At 57.4% G+C, this 18898-nt stretch overlaps 1 protein-coding gene across 7 annotated transcripts in view; it reads right to left on the reverse strand.

Moving 5' to 3' along the window:
- Positions 1-3207: 3207 nt before the first annotated feature.
- The window catches only part of LINGO1 (leucine rich repeat and Ig domain containing 1), a 190382-nt gene continuing 174691 nt past the window's right edge, over positions 3208-18898 (reverse strand). For all 7 annotated transcript variants that reach the window (XM_059180316.1, XM_059180317.1, XM_059180312.1 and 4 more), the window contains one exon: positions 3208-5184. In XM_059180316.1, the coding sequence (XP_059036299.1) occupies positions 3328-5172 (1845 nt within the window). In that variant the 5' untranslated portion in view covers positions 5173-5184 and the 3' untranslated portion in view covers positions 3208-3327. The remainder of the gene's footprint in view (positions 5185-18898) is intronic.

Genomic DNA, 18898 nt, shown 5'->3' on the forward strand with positions numbered 1-18898 from the left:
ACAGTCCCTTTCCTTCCCCATTCCTGAGTTCACCTGCCACTTCCCTGCCTGTCTATAAGGATGCCATGTAACAGTGCCGGTGATCCCTGCACAGCAAGCAGCTGTCACACCTGAGATAGAATTGGACCTGACCCCAAAGCCCTTGCCCATCCATCACTCTGCTGTGTGACTCGGAGTGGGTCACTTCCCCTCTCCGGGCCCCAGATTCTCACTGGTGAGGGGCACACCAGGGGTGGGGATGGGGGTGGCCGAGATCCGGGTGCTTGCTACAGTCTGACTTTGCAACATTCCCCCTCCATCTCACAGGGCTCTTGAGTTCACGACTATCTTCAATACATAGAGGTCCCATGCCTAGGAGGGGGCAGTTCTAATACCCAGGCTTCCTTTGCTTGGGTCAACCCAACCTCCTGCCCTGGGGCATTCACAATCCCCCAAAAGAACTGTCTCCCCTATCTGAAAACAACCTCACAATTTTCTTGTGTCCTTGAAGTTCCTCAGAGGTCTGTTTCCCTCAAGGTAGCCAAGAAGAAATTGGCCCCTTGAACCTCTTGATCTTACCAGAAACTTGTGAAGTCCTAGGCATCTCAGAGGGGTAAGTAACAATCAATCCCACAGGCTGGTTCCTGAGGGAGAACAGTGCCCACCAAAGTATCTAGGGCTGGAGCCATGGACAACCTGTGAACCTGTCTCTCTGGAGGTAAGCAGGCCTATCAGCTTCCTGAAGCTTCACATGATACCACTGGCCTCTTGTTATGTACAAGCCATGCCCTTGCCCAAGGACTCCCCTCCCTGCTTCTGTGCTCCCCAAAGTGGTGTCCTGTTAGGTGGGGGTCGCCAGGCCTGGCTCTGAGCAGCCCTCAGCCAGGCTTAGAAGTCTGTGGCTTGGGAGTCTAGACCTCCCAGGCCCTGGTTCTGAAACTTCGAAGCTGTGCGGCTTTGGATACGCTACCACCCTCTCTGGTCCTCAGTCTCTGCATCTGTACCAAAGTTTCCCTTGATAGTAACCACCACCACCTCTGGCAGAGGGCATACTGGGCGTCGGGCACCACACCAAACAGATCCACCCGTGCTCCTTCATGTAACGTCCTAACGACCAAAAGGAGTAAGATCATCTCTTTACGTGACAGATAAGCAGACCGAGGCTCAGAGGGGTTAAGTAACAATCCTGAACACTCGGTAAGTGCTAGAACAGGACCTTCAACCCAGATCTGAGCCCAAAGCTCAGAGCCTATAATCACATCTAGGCTGCTCCCCAGGGACCATCAACCTTTACCATACCAGCGTCCCCGAATCCAGTGGGGAAAGGCTCCTGTTTGTTCCGGGGGATAAAACCACAGTTCCGAGGGCTTGAGGTCTCCCCAGGGCCAAGGACAGCTGTGGGGTGGTTGCTGAGGGTGCAGGGGGGCAGGGCAACGTGACCCAGCTGCAAAGCTGCATCAGCGGGGAAGCAGGAGCAGAGCAGGCTCTCTGGACCCCTGCAGATGAGCAAGGGAGGGAGGGAGTGCCCCTCCGTGCCCATCTGGGCTTGCCATGCCCCCACCAGAGGCTTGCTTCAGAAGGTGCTACCCGGTCCGTGCCTGCTCAGGTTGGGCATGTGAACCCTGGGAGGAGTCCCATTCGGAGACGCTACATTCTGGAAATCTCTGTCAAGGGCTGACTTCCCGAGGGCTTCCCCTCCACATTCAGCTACGTCTGTGTCTGTCCATTCCTTCAACACCGGACCCTTTGACCTGAGGACTTCCAGGCAGCAGGCCTCACACCACCTCGGAGCTGAATCCAACAGGTCCCTGAGGAGAAAGAGGAACCGTGGAGGGGAGAAGCCAGGCCTGCCTGACCCCAGCGCCCTCATCTGTCCGACGGAGATGCTGGCCTTCCAAGCCAGGCCCCTCGGAGTCAGGGAGAGTTACAAGGCTACTGGACTGGCCCTTGGCACCTCTGTCATCTGGGGCAGCCCTTCCCAGGGCAGAGTGTGGAGTGGCTGGGTTTGGTGTGAGTGGGCAGGGTAGCTTCTGACCCTCCAGGTCAGTCTCAGTACAGGGGGCCCCATTCCCCAACCCACGACTCTCCAGAGTCCAGGCTAGGCTCAGCAGACAGTGCCGGCCTGGGCCGCAGTTCTAGCAGGAGCCTCTCTAAGTCCCTGGAGCGAGCGGCCCTTCCCGGCCTGCCCAGGGTCTGCCCCCAACCCTGACCCCATGGAGAGCCCTTCAGGAGCCCCTCCCCCACGGTGAGATAATAATGACCATAATGAGAACAGTCACCCACACATGTGCACAGCGCTTTACAGGTTACAAAGTGTTTCACATACATCATCTCATCAATTCCTCACAACAGCCCTGTGAGGTAGGCAGGGCGGGGAGTCACGTTTTCCATTTGTACAATGTGGAGACTGAGGCCCAGAGAGGGTCAGCAACCTGTCTGAAGCCACACAGTAGGTCAGCGGCAGAGCTGGGACCAGAGGTTAGGCCTCAGTCCTGCCTCCAGCCCCTGGCTCTCTCCACCGACTATGCTGTCCTCCAGGAGGACCCCAGCCCCTGTCCAGAGTCTCAGCCACACACGAGCCAGGCCCCCGACCCCTGGCAGTAGCACTTCCTGGCATCTTGGCCAACAGCCTCCACCCCCATCAGGCAGCCCTATCTCTCCTCCACCTGCTACCTGCAAATGGCCAGCCCAGAGCCAGCCCGCACCTGCCTCCCCTGCCTACTCCTGTCAGCTGCCGGGGCAGGTGGGGCCGGAGCCTCCTTTCCTGTTTTCCTGAGTGATCCCTCCCCATAGGGGAAGAGAAGAGAAAGGAGGAAGAGGAGGAGAAAGGGGGGGAGGAGGAGGAAGAGAAAAACAAGAAACTAAGTTGGAAGAGGGCCCTGGAGCAATCAGGACGTCAAAAGTTTGCATTCCGACTAGCTATAGGAAATAGTTTTTTTTCTCTTTTTATTATTTCAAGTTTTCATAAAAATCCATAATTATTGAAACCCAAGTTACAGAGGAAGTTCGTAACTTTTTTTTTTAATTGAATTATTGACTGTGCCACGTGTCGGTCTGTCGGCTTCCGACTCCAGTCTGTCAACGTGTGCCCCTGTGCAGGTGGGGTCCCCAGGCCTGGCCTGCGGAGGTCCTGGTAGGCAGAGGGCAAGTGGTGAGTGCCGGCGGAGGGGGAGGAGGAGGGGAGCCGCAGGGAACAGCGGTGTGTGTGTGTGTGTGTGTGTGTGTGTATGTGTGTGTGGAGGGCCTGGGCGGGGAGGGGAGGCGGGAAGGCCCAAGGAGCGAGCACAGCAGCCAGGCCCCTTCCCCTGCCCGGCCTGCCCCGGGGGTCCCTGCCCCCCTGCCCCATCCTCAGATCATCTTCATGTTGAACTTGCGGGGTGCATCAGCAGAGCTGATACCCGCGTCCGACTTGCGGGGCACGTACTCGATCTCGATGTTGTGCTTCGTGTTGCCCTTGCCCCGGCTCCAGAGGAACAGCAGCACCAGGCAGAAGAGGACGACACCCAGGAAGGAGATGAAGCCCATGGTGGTGGCGATGATGAGGGTCTTGATGTCGAAGGGGAAAGGCACGGTGGCTCGGGTGCTGTTGGCCTCTCCCTCGCCCGGCTGGTTGGAGATGAAAGCGAAGGTCTTGTTGGGCTGATGGGGCCAGTCGGGCGAGTAGCTGCGCACGTGCAGGTGGGCGGGCATGGAGTCGTTGCCCCCAGCGTTGGCTGCGATGCACAGGTATGTGCCGTTGTCCTGCACCTGGGCGTAGCGCACCTCCAGCGTGCCGTCGGGAAAGACGGTGAGCCGCCCGTTGCTCTTGGCCGAGACCAGGTGCTTGCGGGGCGACAGCCAGAGGATGGCAGGTGGCGGGTCACCATCCGCCCTGCACACAAACTGCACCGTGTGGCCCTCGTCCACGAACACCTGCTGGGCTTTGCGGTCCCGGATGCGGGCGCGGCGGCAGGTGAAGTAGTTGGGCAGAAGCACGTCAGGGAAGTCCTTGAACTCCTTGCCCTGGACGAACTCGGGCGTGGCACACGTGGGCTGCTGCCGGTTGAAGTTGAGCCGCCAGCGGCGCCGGAAGACCCACAGCAGCCGACAGTCACAGGCCAGCGGGTTGGAGTCCAGGATGAGCGTCTCCAGGTTACCCACCGAGTGGAAGGCCGACTCCTCCAGAGTCGTCAGCTGGTTGCCCGAGACGTTGAGCACACGCAGATAGTTGAGGCCGCGGAAGGCATAGGGCTCCACGACGGCCAGCTGCCCACCCACCAGCTGGAGCTCCTGCAGCCGCAGCAGCTCATGCAACATGGAGCCCTCGATGGCGCTGATGGGGTTGTAGGAGAGGTTGAGGAAGCGGAGATAGACCAGGTGGCGCACAGCCAGGTAGGGCACGGAGGTCAGGTTGCAGTGTGTGATGGACAGGGAGGTCAGGTTGAGGCCATAGAGGCAGTTGGGGGTCATGGTGTCCAGGTAGGGCCAGTGCGAGATCTCTAAGACCTTGAGCCGGTACAGCCTCTTGAAGGAGTAGTCCCGGATGGCATTGATGCTGAGATGCCGGAGCCGGAGGACAATGAGACTGTGCAGGTGTGACAGCGCCTCTGTGGGGATGGAGGTCAGGTTACACTTCTCCAGCGTCAGCCGCTCCAGGCTGTTGAGGCCGCTGAAGGCGCGGTGAGAGATGTAGACGAGGTCGTTGTCGCCCACCTCCAGCGACTTGAGGTTGTACAGGTCCTGGAACATGTAGTCCAGCAGGATGACGATCTTGTTCTCGCTGATGTCCAGCTTGGTCAGGTTGCTGAGGCCCGTGAACACGCCCAGCGGGATGAGCTTCAGCCGGTTGCTGCGCAGCCCCAGCGTCCGAAGGCTGAAGAGGTTGTTGAAGGCGCCGGGCTCCACGGCGCTCACGATGTTCTCGTTGAGCTCCAGCTCTTCCAGGTGCGGGAAGCTGGCGAACTCGTCCTGGTTGAGCGTCTTGATGCGGTTCTTGCCCAGGTCCAGCAGGCGGGTCTCGGTGGGGATGCCCTCGGGGACTGCCACGAAGCGTTTGCGGTGGCAGAGCACCGCGCGGTCCTGTGCCGAACACTCGCAGCGTGGCGGGCAGCCGGTGGCTGAGCCTGACAGCACTGAGCCCAGGACCAGCAGGAGGATGGGCTGCCAGCAGGCCAGGAGGGGGCTGGGCATGCTCCTCGCGCCCCCCGCCAGCATCCTCTCGCTCACCTGCAGCCAGGAGCAAGCACAGGACAGAGGGCATGGTTAGAGGATGGTGTTTGGGCCAGCCCCGAGCTGGGCCCTCCTGCCCTGTTTGGGGGGGAGGGGTCCCTGCCACAGGGCTGGGGGGGCGTTGCCTGGGACCCCACGGTGAGGTCCAGATGCCTGGGCCAGAGAGCCTCCCACCACCCCATGCTGCGTCCTCCGTGCAACTTACCCTGCCCAGAGCCCTCCCGGAGGAACTCCCCAGGATTACTGGGATTGGGGTGGGAGTGCACGGAAGGGGCATGGTCGTCTCAGAGGAGCCTGGTATGGGCAATCTAGGCGGTGTCCACCTCCTTTATATTTTATGTCTCGCAGGCAGGCACCCCGTACCCAGCCGCACACCCTGAGCCTCAGCTTCCCCTGGTGCTCATCAGGGATAAAGCCAGACCTGCTGAGTTGCCCTCAGGGCTCACACAGGGAATCAAAGGGGCTCAAAGGCTGAAGCCTCTGGGAACAGCCTGCGGAGGAGCGGAGGAGTGTGTCTGGTCCCCGGCCTGCCAGGCCAGGGCTCCAGAAGCTGCTGGGGGCCACCCTCAGCCTGAACTTCCCCAAGCCCCGACACCTCGGAACCCTCCTTGCCCGCACTGCAGCTAAGCCCCCAGCCCAAGAGCCCCGGGATATCAGCAAACCCAGTTTGTCATGAATCTGCTCCCCAGTGGGCTTTCCACACGGAAAGTCCCAGAATGCTGGAATTCTGCCCTGATGCCTTGCCGTGGAGTCTCTCTGACTCTCCGCTTCCTCCAGGTCTGCCGTGACCCACCCAGACTCCTGAGCCCAGGGCTCAGGGCCCAGTGAATGAGTGCTCCTGGTCTTGGCCCCTGCAGTTGTTTCTTCCCCTGCCTGTTGAAACCCCATCTTCACAGTCTGATTTAATGACCACTGCTCCAAGAAAATTTTTCTGACCGTTCCATGGGAGATGCGGGGAGATGAAGGACCACCAGACCTTGTCTCTCAGGATCTCGCTCCTCCTAGAGCCAGGGTTCTGGGCAGCTGCAGGTCTGAGGTGGGGGCCGTCAGGGCCCACCACGGGCCGCCGCAGGCTGGCAGCTGGAGACCCAGTCCCCACTGAGGCACTGACGATGCAAGGCTTGTTACAGTTGGGCCCTGAGAAACATGCAGGGTTTGGGTTCCCGTGACAAGGATAATGGCACCAGGAGAGGGGCCTGGCTTGAGCACAGGCTACAGGAGGAGTAGGCAAGAGGTGTGCAGGAGCTAGCCCCTCCATGACTCTCTGCCAGCCGCCCTGAGAGGTGACTTGTTCCCATTTACGCCCAGACTACCGCCCCATCTCCTCTGTCCCTCCTCCATTCCACTGCCTGGGAAACTGCCCCAGCAGGGCAAGGAGGGGGCTAGGAGGGCGAGTGTGGACTTCTCCAAACTCCTGAGGGTGGGCCAGATGGTTTTAAGGGGCTGAACCAGAGCCCGATGATGGCTGCCTGTTCACATACTCCACTCGCATGGTGCCCGGGGGCGTTCTGTACAGGAAGGGGAAGCCTAGGTGGGGAGGGTTCCCACATCTCTCCCTTAGCTCTCCCAGTCCCCCTTCTACACTGGTACAGAGCACCTGCTCTCAAGGTCACAGGTCTTATCACTCAGCACCCCTTCAGGCAACGGGGGCTCAAAGAGCTTGTGGCTCCAGCCTGCAGAGGGGGGTGGATGTGGGACCAGAGTTCTGCTCTGTGAGACAAGCCACACACCTTCCAGGGCTCCAGCAGTCTCTCCCAGGTCTGACAGGTGCTCCCTGGTTGGTGACAGACTAAGTGACTGATTAACCAGAGGGGGACCTGGGTGTCACTGACACGTTATGGAATCTTAGAGGTTTTGTTATCCCCAGCGGCTTTGTCCACAGCCCCTGCCTCTCTCTCATCCTCTCTCTAGACTCTGGTTCATCCTCCCCCACCCCACCCCCACCAGGCCATTTTCCACAGTCACACACGCTCCAGTGACCCACCAGAAAAGCAAACATCCTGACAGGCGATCAATAAGTAATTGGGCCGGCAGCTGGGGCCGGCGTGGGTGTGAGGCTGGGGTGTGAGGCTGGGGACCTGGAGAGCTAAACAGGACTTGGGGCGCCCAGCTCAGAGCTGGGCTGGTGGGCAAGGTGGGGGTTGCTGGAGAGGGGGCCAGGGATGGAGAGCGGGGGTGGCCAGGGTACAGCTCACCTGAGATGTTGGGAAACCCTCACACACACACCAGAATGAGGCTTTCAAAGCCACCACCACCTTGCCTTACCAGACCCCCATCTGTATCTCCTACCAGCCTGCCTATTACATGTACCCACCCAGGTGTCCCTACCCGCCTTATCCTTCTGGAGACCTTTTCCAGCCTCCTGGCCCAGTGGCCTTTGTGACCTCCTTTCCCAAAGGCCACCTCCTCCATGAAGCCATCTGTAACCTACACAGTCAGAACTCATCTTTCTTCTGGAACAGCGAAGCATCTTACACTTACTAGTAGAGATATTTTGCGACTCCTGTACAGCACATGCCTGTAAAAATCACTTGAACCAACTGACAGAAAATATTAGGTCATAAGTCGATAAAAAGATAAGGCAGGCCAGTAAGGGAAGACTACCACCCAGTCCGGCGTAATGACAAAAGGGGTGAGCTTCCTGACAACCTGAATGAAGAGGGAAATATGTTCCAAAGCCTCAGCACTTGCCACTGCACCTGTGTGTTCGATGCTGGGTCAGTCATGGCAGCTCCTGCCTCACAGAACAGCCCCCCGTGATGTTCTTGGACAGACAGAGCATACACAGGAGTTTTCTGCAGGGGTTGAGGGACCTCTGAGTGAGCAGTGAGAGACCTGGGGAATTCAAACCTGTTAATGGAAAAGCTGACTGGCATGGCCTCGCCTGGCTGCCCTCCGCCCCCCACCTCACCCTGACCCCCTGCAGAACAAAAGGCAATGCACCCCAGGACCAACACAGCTTGAGGAGGGCATGGCCTGCAGACTGCTTCACCCCTCATCTTTTACATGTGGCTTTCCTGAAAGGAGGGGAAACTGAGGCCTGGAGAGTTTAAGAGGCCTGCCCAAGCCGGCACAGCAGGAGCACCACACACAGGCTGAGTCTCCCAGTCTAACCATCCCCCACCATGGAGTCCCTGTCATCTAGGGGCGGTGCCAGGGTTGTGTCTGCGGGGGACACCAGAGCTGCTGAGCGGGCAATGAGCTGTTCCTGCCTTCCCAGCACCGTGAATCCTGCTGGTTATTCCTGCAACTGCAAAGGATAAGTGTTTTATGCACTTTAATCAGCGTTTTGTTTCGAATCCCTGCCCCCTGAAGGGCTTTCCACAAGGGCAAGAGTTTAAAAATTGGAATAAACATCAAAGGCAGGCAGGTGGGCAGGCAGAGGGAGATCCATGCCCGGGACACAGTGTTCAGACCCCATGGCAGCCTGGGTCCTCCCAGTGCCCGAATGGCGCAGGAGGCTGTGCGGTCAGACCTGCGTGCAGAGGGCCGCCTCCACCACCACACTCTCACTCCTGTGCCAGGTCCTAGCTGCTTGGTTCCGTTGCTCCCCACACCGGCCACACTGCTGTGTGACCTCAGGCAAGGCCTGCCCTCTCTGGTCTTCTTCCTCCAATGTGCAATGAGGGGTGGATTCCAGGCCCCCTGAGAGAGCCCACAGCAGAAGTTGACTTCCTCCAGCTAGAAACTCAACATTCTCAAACCTGGTTAGGGGTGAAGAGGAGCGGGGTCTCGGGCTCCAAACTGTAGCTCCACTGGGGCTGGAAGGATCTATGAGAAAGACCTCACCATGGGCTGTGCCCTGTGGGGCTCAGGATGAGACAGGTGGCCGATGGGGACAGAAGGGACAGGGTATCCCCTGTGAGTGGACTTAGGGAGGGAGGCCAGGGGTCACTCCGTCTCAAAAGAGGTATTTATTTTTTAACCATTTACACATGAGAACCCAGGCTTCCAAAAGGGAATTCATTTGCCTTCAGCCTAGGCACAAAATTAGAGGGGCAGCAGAGCTCCATTCCTCCTGGTCAGCTTGCATGCTTCGAGAGCTCCCAGCTGTGAATCCTTGTGGACACATGGTTGGCCAGCGGGGAGCATCAGGGCAGTGGGTGAGGGCCCAGAGGCCAAGGCAGGTACCTGTCCTCGGATAAGCAGGCACCCTGCCTCCCCAAACCCCACAAAAGCCTTTCCTCAACTGCGTGTGTTGGACACACTAAATTTTTCCTCTAGTGCCTGCCGCCACGGTCTCTGCTAGTGTCTCACCTAGTTCGGGTGCAGCACGAAGGGTTAGTTATTTTAGGTTTACAGTATCGATATTTCATGGTGTTCCCACTCAGCATTCCGCAGGGAGCACAGGGCTCCCCAGCACACACAAGCGAGGGGTCCTGGGCAGGGAGGCACCCGCTGCCATGGCTGGGGGCCCAGGGCCTCTGGGGGGTAGCCCAGCTGTGGGACCTGAATGCCTGCAGTAGGCTGTTGCCCCATGTGGCAATGAGGCGTGCACCATCACGCCCTGTCTTGTCGGGCTCCGTGTCTGCAGCAGGGGAGAGTGAGGAGGGATGGCTGGCTTGAGGAGGGGGCCGAGGGGGTCTGCCTGCAGCCCTATCCAGCTCTGCCCACCCCCCACCCCCGAAATAAGCTGGAGAGAGGAGGGTTGACAGAAATAGAGAAGAAAAGATACACAGCAGCGGGGGGGGGGGGGGGGGGCGGGCACACAGGAAAGAAAAAAAGGGAGGAGGAGAGAGGCAGAGAAGGTACCCGGGGCAGCAGGCCCGTAGGGGCGGCCCAGGTTGGGAGGCAGGGGGCAGAGAGGGAGTGAGCTTGGCCCGCAGACTCAAGTACCCACCATAGGGCCTGTTACCACATCCTGGCCTGAACCCATCCCATCCAGGAGGGCTGATTGCTCAGGAAGGGGAAGGCACTCCTGCAAGGTGACCAGGGAACAGGCAGAGTCCTCGTGACTTGCCCTGTCCCCAAGTCTCCACCTGCCTACCTGAGGTCCCTTCTTGGCCTTCAGTTCCAGGACATGGCGCCCCCCCTACCTCCCCCCCCCCCCCCGGGATCCCTTTCCTGAAATGAAGTGTGTCAGTGGCAGGGAGCGGGGTGGATGTGGGGATGGAGTGAGGTCTGCCTAGGAAGCCCTCTACAGTCACCCCAGGTCGGGGCCTTTCTCCCGCAGTGCCAGCTGGCTGCCCACCACAGGCCCAGAGACCTCCCACTCAGCTTGCAGAATCCAGCTCGAGAAGGGATCACCCCTCTGAATGCCCCCTCTGGATCTCTGAGGGGGATCTGCTGTGTTTGCCTTGCTCCCTTGTCCCCGTCGGGGGTTTCACAGTTCCTGGGGCCTCCCCTTTGTGTCTCCCAAATTAGGAGCCCCCAGAGGAGGGCTGGGGCTGATGGAACCATGCCCATCTTCAAAGGGGCAGGAGAGCCAGTCAAACCAAGGCTGGGCAGCTCCTGAGAACAGCCCCTCCTAGGCTAGGCTCTTCAGAGAGCTTCCTGGAGGAGGAGGAGGCGTCCCCTGAGCTCAGGCTCCACAGGCCAAGAAGAGAAGGGGGGGGCATTGTTGAGGGACGGAATGGTGCAAACTAAGGTGTGTGCGTGGGGGTGGGGCGGGGTGGGAGCATCCAGGGACTTCTAATTGCTTCTCTTCAAATCCTGACCAGTTGGGGCTCCTTCTAAAGCTACTCCATTCTGGCTTTCCAGGGCTAATCCCTGCTGAGGTGTGAATGGCTGATAATGGTTGCAGGCGTGAACTGCTAATGGGGCAAACTCAGTCCCAGGCCAGCCTAATTGGGCCGGGGTTGCCTCCTGGCACAGGGAATGTGGGAGGGCAGAGAATCCTGAAAGGAAGGGTCGGGTGCTCTGGCTGGGCTCCCGCCAGAGAAATCCAGCCTGTATGGCCAGTGGGCGACAGCAGAGCAGCCTCGGCAGCCTCCGTCTGTCTCCTCCCCGGCTGCTCGGCCTGCCTTGGCCTGTCCTCTCCCTTGTCCTCTTCCTTCAGCTGCACACCCACCCCTCCCCCCACCGCCCCACGGACGGGGACAAAAAAAATCAACCTGGAAGAAAATTGAGGTCATGTCCTTTGTCGTGTATAATTCTTTATTTTCCTCTTGCTCTTGGTTCTGGCAGAGTTCTTGGGGCCCTCAGGGCGTGTGTGTGTGTGTGTGTGTGTGTGTGTACATGCGTGTGTGCTGCGCGCACAGGGGAGGGTGGCCCTTGTGGGTGTATGGGTCTGCTGTCCCTCCTCTCACCACTCCACTGGCCCAGAGCCTCCATTGTGCTTGGAAACTCAAGCTTCTTTCCATAGTGCTCAGCTGGGCTCTTGGCCGCACCAGGTTCGAGGTTGCTGGCTGGGCCCGGTGTGACTACCTGCCCGCTCACTGGGCAGCTGCCCCTATGGGGTCCTGGGCAAGCACCCACCCCTTGCCTCTGAGGGTGGGATGCCCCTACCCTCCCCACAGCCCACTCCACGGGAGCACAGCTGCTCTCAGGAGCTGCCGGCCTTCCGGCCAGCCCACAGCTCCAAGCCATTTTCAGGATAAATTATGAATTTTAATTGTCAAAGCATCTTAGTGTTTAAAGGCTTCTATATATAGGCTCTGGCCTCCAGGAGTGGCCAGCTTGGTAAGGCTGGGGTAGGGCAAGGCCCAGAGGAAGCCACATCTCAGGGAGCAAAGGGCACTGGGCCCACAGGTCCCACGCCAAGGCTCCAGTCGGGGCTCACTGCACACCTGCCCTGCTGTGTGACCTTGGGTGAACCCTGGACCACTCTGGGCCCTGATGGCCCCTCCACAGTCTTGTTCTGAGGGAAGAGCCCAGCTGGGAAGCTAGGAGCTGTCCTGGGAAGGGTGGAAGGGAGCCACCGGTTCTAGGAAAGTTCCTAATTGTCTGTGCTGAGCCCACCCGAGGAGAAAGCATCCCTCCTTGGCTTGGAGCTGTCCCAGAATTGAGGAGGGCTAGGCAAGCACCCATACGGTGACCTGAGGAGGCTCAAGGAAAACCCATGTCCCTACCCACTACCTCTCCTTTCCCACCTTTCCCGGGCTCCTAAACACCACCCCAGGCTCACAGGGGCAAGAAGAAACCGCTGAAGGTCTCTGGCTTCATCTGCCACCCAGGCCATCTTGGGAGGTGCCTGGCAGATCCCCTCTTCCCTTCCTGGCTGGCCCAGTCCTCAGGGTTCCTCTGTCTTGGGAACAGCTTAGGTAGGCCCATCTCAGGCTTTGGAGGCGGGGACACCAGCCAACCCCCACCCTGGTAGGCCATCAGCCTTGAGCCTGAAAGAAGAGGAGCTCATGGCCTCAGAGGCCCAGGGCAGGGAGCAGGCAGCGGTGAAACCAGCAGGGGCGCTGGAAGGCCCGAGACTTGATCAACAGGATGAAGACAAGAGCCTTTCATGTGCCAGGCATGATTCTGAGCAGTTTACATACAAAACTTTATCTCTCCCACCACAGCGTGTGGAGGTAGGTTGTGTCATTATTTCCATTTTGCAGATAGAAAATAGAGAAGCACAAAACGAAAAAGGTTCTGTAAGTTGCTCAATCAAGGTCACAAAGAGGTTCTGTAACTTGCTCAAGGTCACATGGCGAGTAGGCTATGAACTCAAACATGAGCTTCTTTCCTCTTCACAACAATCTTATTAGGTTGGTACTATGATCCCCGTTTTACAGATGAAAAAACGGAGGCACAGAGAGGTAGGGCAGCCTGCCATGAATCACACAGTGATGGATCGCAGGATGGGACGGGACTTGGTGGCTTAACCTGAGGCTGTCTGACCGCTCCTGCACACTATGCTGCCTTTCTCTGATTCAGTTTCAAGGGCCTGCTGAGCTGTAGGACTGTGTGGGCAAGTGGCTTCCTGTCTCAAGGCTCAAAACTCCTCAGGGAAGGGGAGGCCAGTGCCCTCTAGGGGCTGGGGGCAGAGAGTTCAAAGAGAAGGAAGGAAAGAGATATTGGGATCGAACACACAGAGTGCTTTGGGAATGACCCCAGCAACCCTCACCATGTACCTACTTTGTGGATGAGGACACTGAGGCTCAAGACACTAGTTTACCTCCCCACAGTCCCCGAGATCGTCTCACTCCAGAGGCCAGGTAACCCTAGAGACACCCCCCACACACACACAAGTGAGGGAAGTGAGGCCTGAGAGCATCAAGGACTTGTCCTAGGTCCAATGGCATCTCAGGGCCACGGCCTCAGAAGAACCCAGCCTCCACCCCTCTTCTCTCCCCAGCGTAGCGCCAGGACCCCGTGGTGGGGGTAGATCAGGGTCAAGAGAAGCTTTGCATTACTAATGCCTCAAAAAGGTGAAAAGATTGAAAAACAACCCCCAGTACATCCCAAACCAAGGTCCAGTGAGTTTTTTTTAGAGCATGGGCAAGCTATAAATAAAAATGCCTTTCTACCACCACTGACTATTCAAAGTGCTCTCTGCTCCAGTGAATCTTGGCCAACCCCTCACCAAAACCCATTTTCCCAACCTGTACACCGAGATCAAACCAAGAGGTAGCGAGCCTCTCTGCTCAGATGGGGCTGGGGAGTGCTCTGTTCTGCTCAGGAACCGAGGACCCCTTCGCCCGGCTGGATGCTCATGAGAAGCCCAGGCTTGGGCATAGGCAAACCTCTAAGAGGTGTCCCAAGGCATAGAGGGCAAAGAGCCTGGTGCAGCCCAAGAGGGTGGCATCAAAATGCACGGGAGGCCCAATTCAGCTCAGTGTGAGGACTCAAATGGAAGACCAGACAGCCCAGGATGGAAGACCTGGCTACGTAGCAGTGGGTGAGTAGTGTGCCCCAAGACAAAAGCAACCCGAGACACCAACGGGAAAGCCCTCTGCTCCCATAGGCACCTCAGCAGCCCCTCTCAGCTCTGAGACACCCCCATCTCACACCCACGTAAAGGGACTTGAGATGGCCACTCCCCCACCCCCCCAAGCTCCGTCTACAGCCCTCCTGGGGCTGGGTCAGGCAAAGGAAGCCTGCAGGCCCACGGGCCCCGCCCCCTCCCAGAGCCACAGGCAGGTTCTCTGTAGAGCGGAGCAGAGAGAGATTAATTCCCTGAAAGGGGGAAAAAATAGAAAAACACACACACACCACACACCCTAATAACATGTAATAAGAGGTTGGAGACAAGGAACAATGCCCTGGTAATGTCACCCTGGCGGCAATCAATTTGGGTGTCACATGAAATAGGCATAATTATTCCGCCAGCCCTGTTGCTCTTCTCTAACCAGCTCCAGGGGCCCAGGTCCGGGAGGGGAGAGCGGCCCCAGAATCAATCCTTGGGGCACCAGGCTGGCGGAGGGAGCGGCTCCAAATCACCTCACCAGCACTGAGCTTCTCGGCCACTGTGAGGACACAGGGGGCTTGAGGGCCCCCTGAGGGGAACTTGCTGCCACTCAGGAGCCACCTTGCTCAGCCATCCCCCTCACTCTCTCCGTGGGCAAGAGTAATCAGGGAGGACTCCCCAAGGAGATGGGAATGAAGGAAGAACAAAGATACCTTTTTTCATCCAGATTTGGTTTCCAGCTCACCAAACTCTTATGAAGTACTCCCCAGTGCCTAACGCCAGGCCAGACCCCAGGGTGTGGAGAAAGGGTTTTCAGGGGGGACAATCACTCTCCCTCTGCCAAGCCAGGACTGCCCCTGCCCATCCTCGGGGTGAACACAGAACCCCCTGGGGTCCTGTGCAGGACTTAAGCTCTCTTTGCTCCTCCTTCACACCCCCCCCCCCCCGTTCCCTGGGGAGTCCTTCTGAGTGCCCTTACCCATCCCTGAGCCCAGAGCTTATAGAGACAGCAGCCCCACTAACTGGGGAACTCTGAGGGACAAAGGGGAAAATCGCTCCCTAAGCACCTGTTACACATTGGCTACAGACCATCTTGGCCCCCATTTTCTGAAAATGCACAGCAAGACCATAACGTAACACAGTTTTACTCTCAACCAATTGGTAAAAACCAAGATGGCTGACCACACCGAGCGCTGGCGAGGGTGGGGAGCACTGGGGACACTTTTTTCCAACTGCAGGGCATAAGTGGTCCAACTAATCTGGAAGACACGTCACCACATTTTCGAGGACAGCTGAATATGCCCATGCCTTAGGGCCCAGCAATTCCGCTCCCAACCGTGTGCTCCAGAGACACTCTGCGTGCTCAGGAGACTGGACAAGGCGGCTCCTGGCAGCATTGTTTGTGAGAACCAAAAGGGGAACGACCCACAGAGAAGAACGATCAATCCATGGGGGTAGATTCAAATGGGGGCACATTACACACCAGTGCAAACAAATGAACTACATCTACCATTATTTGCAACAATATAGACGAAGTTTAGGAATATGAAGTTGGGGGGGGGGGTGGGGAAGCAAATTCCAGACGGCTGCATCCGGTTTCATGCTCTTTTTCAAAGTTTGAAAGTAACCCAAACTGAACAATTCCTATATACTAAAATACATGGTTTTAAAAAGGCAAGGGAGGGGCGCCTGGGTGGCTCAGTGGGTTAAAGCCTCTGCCTTCGGCTCAGGTCATGATCCCAGGGTCCTGGGATTGAGCCCCACATCAGGCTCTCTGCTCAGCAGGGAGCCTGCTTCCTCCCTTCTTCTCTGCCTGCCTCTCTGCCTACTTGTGCTCTCTGTCAAATAAATAAATAAATAAAAATCTTTTTAATAAAATAAAATAAAGAGGCAAGGGAATGCTAACTAGGTAATTAGGAGAGTGGCTGCCTCAGAGAAAGAGACCAAGGAATCAAGTGAGGAAGCCCATGGAAGATGGACACCATTGTTAGAGCCCTAGTGTTCGGCTTAGGAAGTAGTGTTGTTGTATTTGTAACAATTTATTATCCCTAATGCTAAATACATTAATCAGTTACCAGGTCATGCCCAGATGAGCGAGCCCTGAGCCCCAGGGGTCAGGCAGAAGGCATTCTAGATCAAGCTTATCAGCTGGGGACTTGGGACAAGTCATTCCACCTCTCTGGCTCTCTCCCTTTTCTCAGCTATAAACATCAAATCTCTGTACCAGCTACAGGGAAAAGACTGAGAACACATCACCGATATAAATTATGAATAGCTAGCATTTCTTGAGAGCTTACTGTGTACTAAGCACTGTTCTAAATGCTTTGCATATATAAGCATACTTAATCCTCCTGCTGGCCCTAGAGGTAAATACCCTTGCTAGCCTTACTTTATGGATAAGAAGACTGAGGCCTGGCAAGATTAAGAAATTCAGCAGAGGTGGAGCTGAGGTCTGAACCCAGGCATCTGGCTCCAGGGTCCACACTCAACAAGTTCACTATAAAGTGACATCAAATGAATCAAGTACACATGAGGAGGAGACTGTCATCATCAGCACGGCTCTCCTGGACCCACAGCACCCAAGGACATACATTCATTCATTCATTCACTCATTCATTCAACGCATAAACAAAGGTCAGTATCAAGAATGCCTCAGATGCATTTGGAAATGAACTTGCCTTACCATACTCTTTCTACAAAGAACCCTCCCAATTCTGGAATCCCCGGTTTTCTATGTGTCTGCAAAGTCTGCTACCACCTCAGGACCTACTCGTGTCTCTCTCTTTCTGGAGGACCTCTGGTGACCTCAACCTCCCCCAAATAAGTCCCACCCTTCTCTGAGTTCGGGTGGGCTACTAAGTGTACTGCCTGGGCGCCCTTGACATCATCTAGCTCTGTCTAACCATACAGGTGGAGGACTTCATGTCCCTTCCAAGCAGTCCTTGCCACCAGCCAATAGCTGCTCCCTGGTACCTCCCAGTGTCTTCCCTATCCTGAGGGCTAAGCAGGGGGGCTCAGTGGGTGGGTATATGACTGCCCAGGGTTGAACATTCAAGGCAATCCATGGGAGCCCCAAGAGGGCATAGTCCAGGGCAAAACAGACAGGAGACCCTGCATCTGGAAGGCTCCATCTGTCCTCCGAGTGCCACACGGTGGACAGCAGGACCAAGAGACCCTGGCTAGCAGGCTAAGGCTCTGACTTTGAAATCACCATTGTCTGCTGCCTCCCCTCCCTCGCCTTTTACAAGCCCCACGGGACCAGCTGATACAGTGCCTCATTCCTCCATGGGACCCTGTTTAAATCACTATGGTGCCTCCCTTCTCCAAAGGAATGCACTCTCGGCCCCATTGTGATCCTCCAGCTGTTTGCTCCAATAGGCACCAGTAGACAGGACCAGATGAGCCATCCCTGCTACCTGTCTGGCTTTAGGCTGAACAAAGACCCACACACACGAGAGGATTTGGGGTCTTTTTCATTTGTTTTTTTTGGTTGTGTGTGTGTGTGTGTCTGAAATTCTGAGTTTTAGAGAACAGTAACTAGTAAAGGGCAATGTGGGTGCTCAGAGGCAAGGGAGGGAGCGCTGACCACTAGAATCAAAGAGGACTACCGCAAGGGGCAGAGTAGTCTCTCTGCTTCCCTCCAGGCACACAGGGCCCTCTGCCCACAAGCCAAGATTCTTGGGTTTTGAACACACACCTATCCCCCAAAATCTGGCCCCTTGGAATGAGGACCTTCTCTAACTCCAGGCCCTGGGGGACACTGCAGCCTTGACCAAGCCCTATCTAAGGCCCATCTCAAAATTAAACTGGCAGGGGGACGGGACAGAGGCAGCAAGCACCGTCACAGGGGGCCTGTCCTCCCCTTTGCTAAGCACCCCTCCCATAGGGGCATCCGGGTGCTGCCAGGAGTCCCTACCTGGGTTCCAGGGAGTTCTTGGCCTCACCCCTCTGCCACGTTATCCTCTCCCTCCTGCCTCAGGCCGTGGGGAAAAAGCAGGCAAGCTGTCCCAGCAGACCAGGTCCCACACAAGGACAAAGGGTCTGGGAACTGGTGACCCTCTCTTCCCTCACCCATGCTCCTTGCTGGATGTGGGGAAGCCCCAGGCAGCAAAGCGGCAAAGCCTGGGGGCCCCAGGCTCACAGCTCCCCGGGCATGGGAGGCACCAGTGTAAGAGCTGTTGGCAGGGCTGAGCCCAGAGCCCTGAGCCAGGCTGGACATCGCACCCTCAGGCTGCCCAAGCCAAGCAGAGGAGGACTGAAGGTGGGCTGGGCTGGCCAGGAAGGGGCTCATCCAGATGGTACTGATCCCCATCTTAGGGCATTCCTGCACTCCCAGGGCACCTCCCACATGCCCCTTCTCCCCCACCCTGAGACCAGGACCTGGGAGAACAAAGGGGATGCCTCCAGCTTAACTAGAGCATAACCAGGGCTGCATGGGGCTGGGCTGGGACCCAGGGTAGGAACAGGGAGGGAAGAGCCCACCGGGCTTGGCCCCACCCCTCCCCAAACTGGAAGCCACCTGGAGGGAAACGTCTGGGGGGGGGGGTGCTCAGCCACCTCACAGAGGGTGGGGAGCGAGAACAGGACGCGTCTTCTTCACCTCCCTTTTCTCAGCTGGTTCCCACCTCCCACCGGCTGCCTAAGAATGAAAAGTGGGGCAGGAGGAGGTGAGAAACCCAAGCTGAAGACAGACAAAGGGAAGCCCCTAAAAGGTTCCTGAGTCCTCCATAACCCCAACTCCCTCCTCTGCACTCTCCCCACTTCCCATTTTCCTTTTCCTCCCTCTTGCTGGGCCCGAACAGGAAAGGGGCTGCTCCCTTTTAGGGGAGGGAGCTGCTGCCCAGGCTGGAGGCTGTGGAGAAAACTGGTCCCAAACCGGCATCCGCCAGCTAGCTGGTGCCTGCTGCTGGCCAGGGCTGCCTGGGGGGA

This window comes from Mustela lutreola, chromosome 7 (genome assembly GCF_030435805.1).
Source record: "Mustela lutreola isolate mMusLut2 chromosome 7, mMusLut2.pri, whole genome shotgun sequence".
Classification (NCBI taxonomy): Eukaryota; Metazoa; Chordata; class Mammalia; order Carnivora; family Mustelidae; genus Mustela; species Mustela lutreola.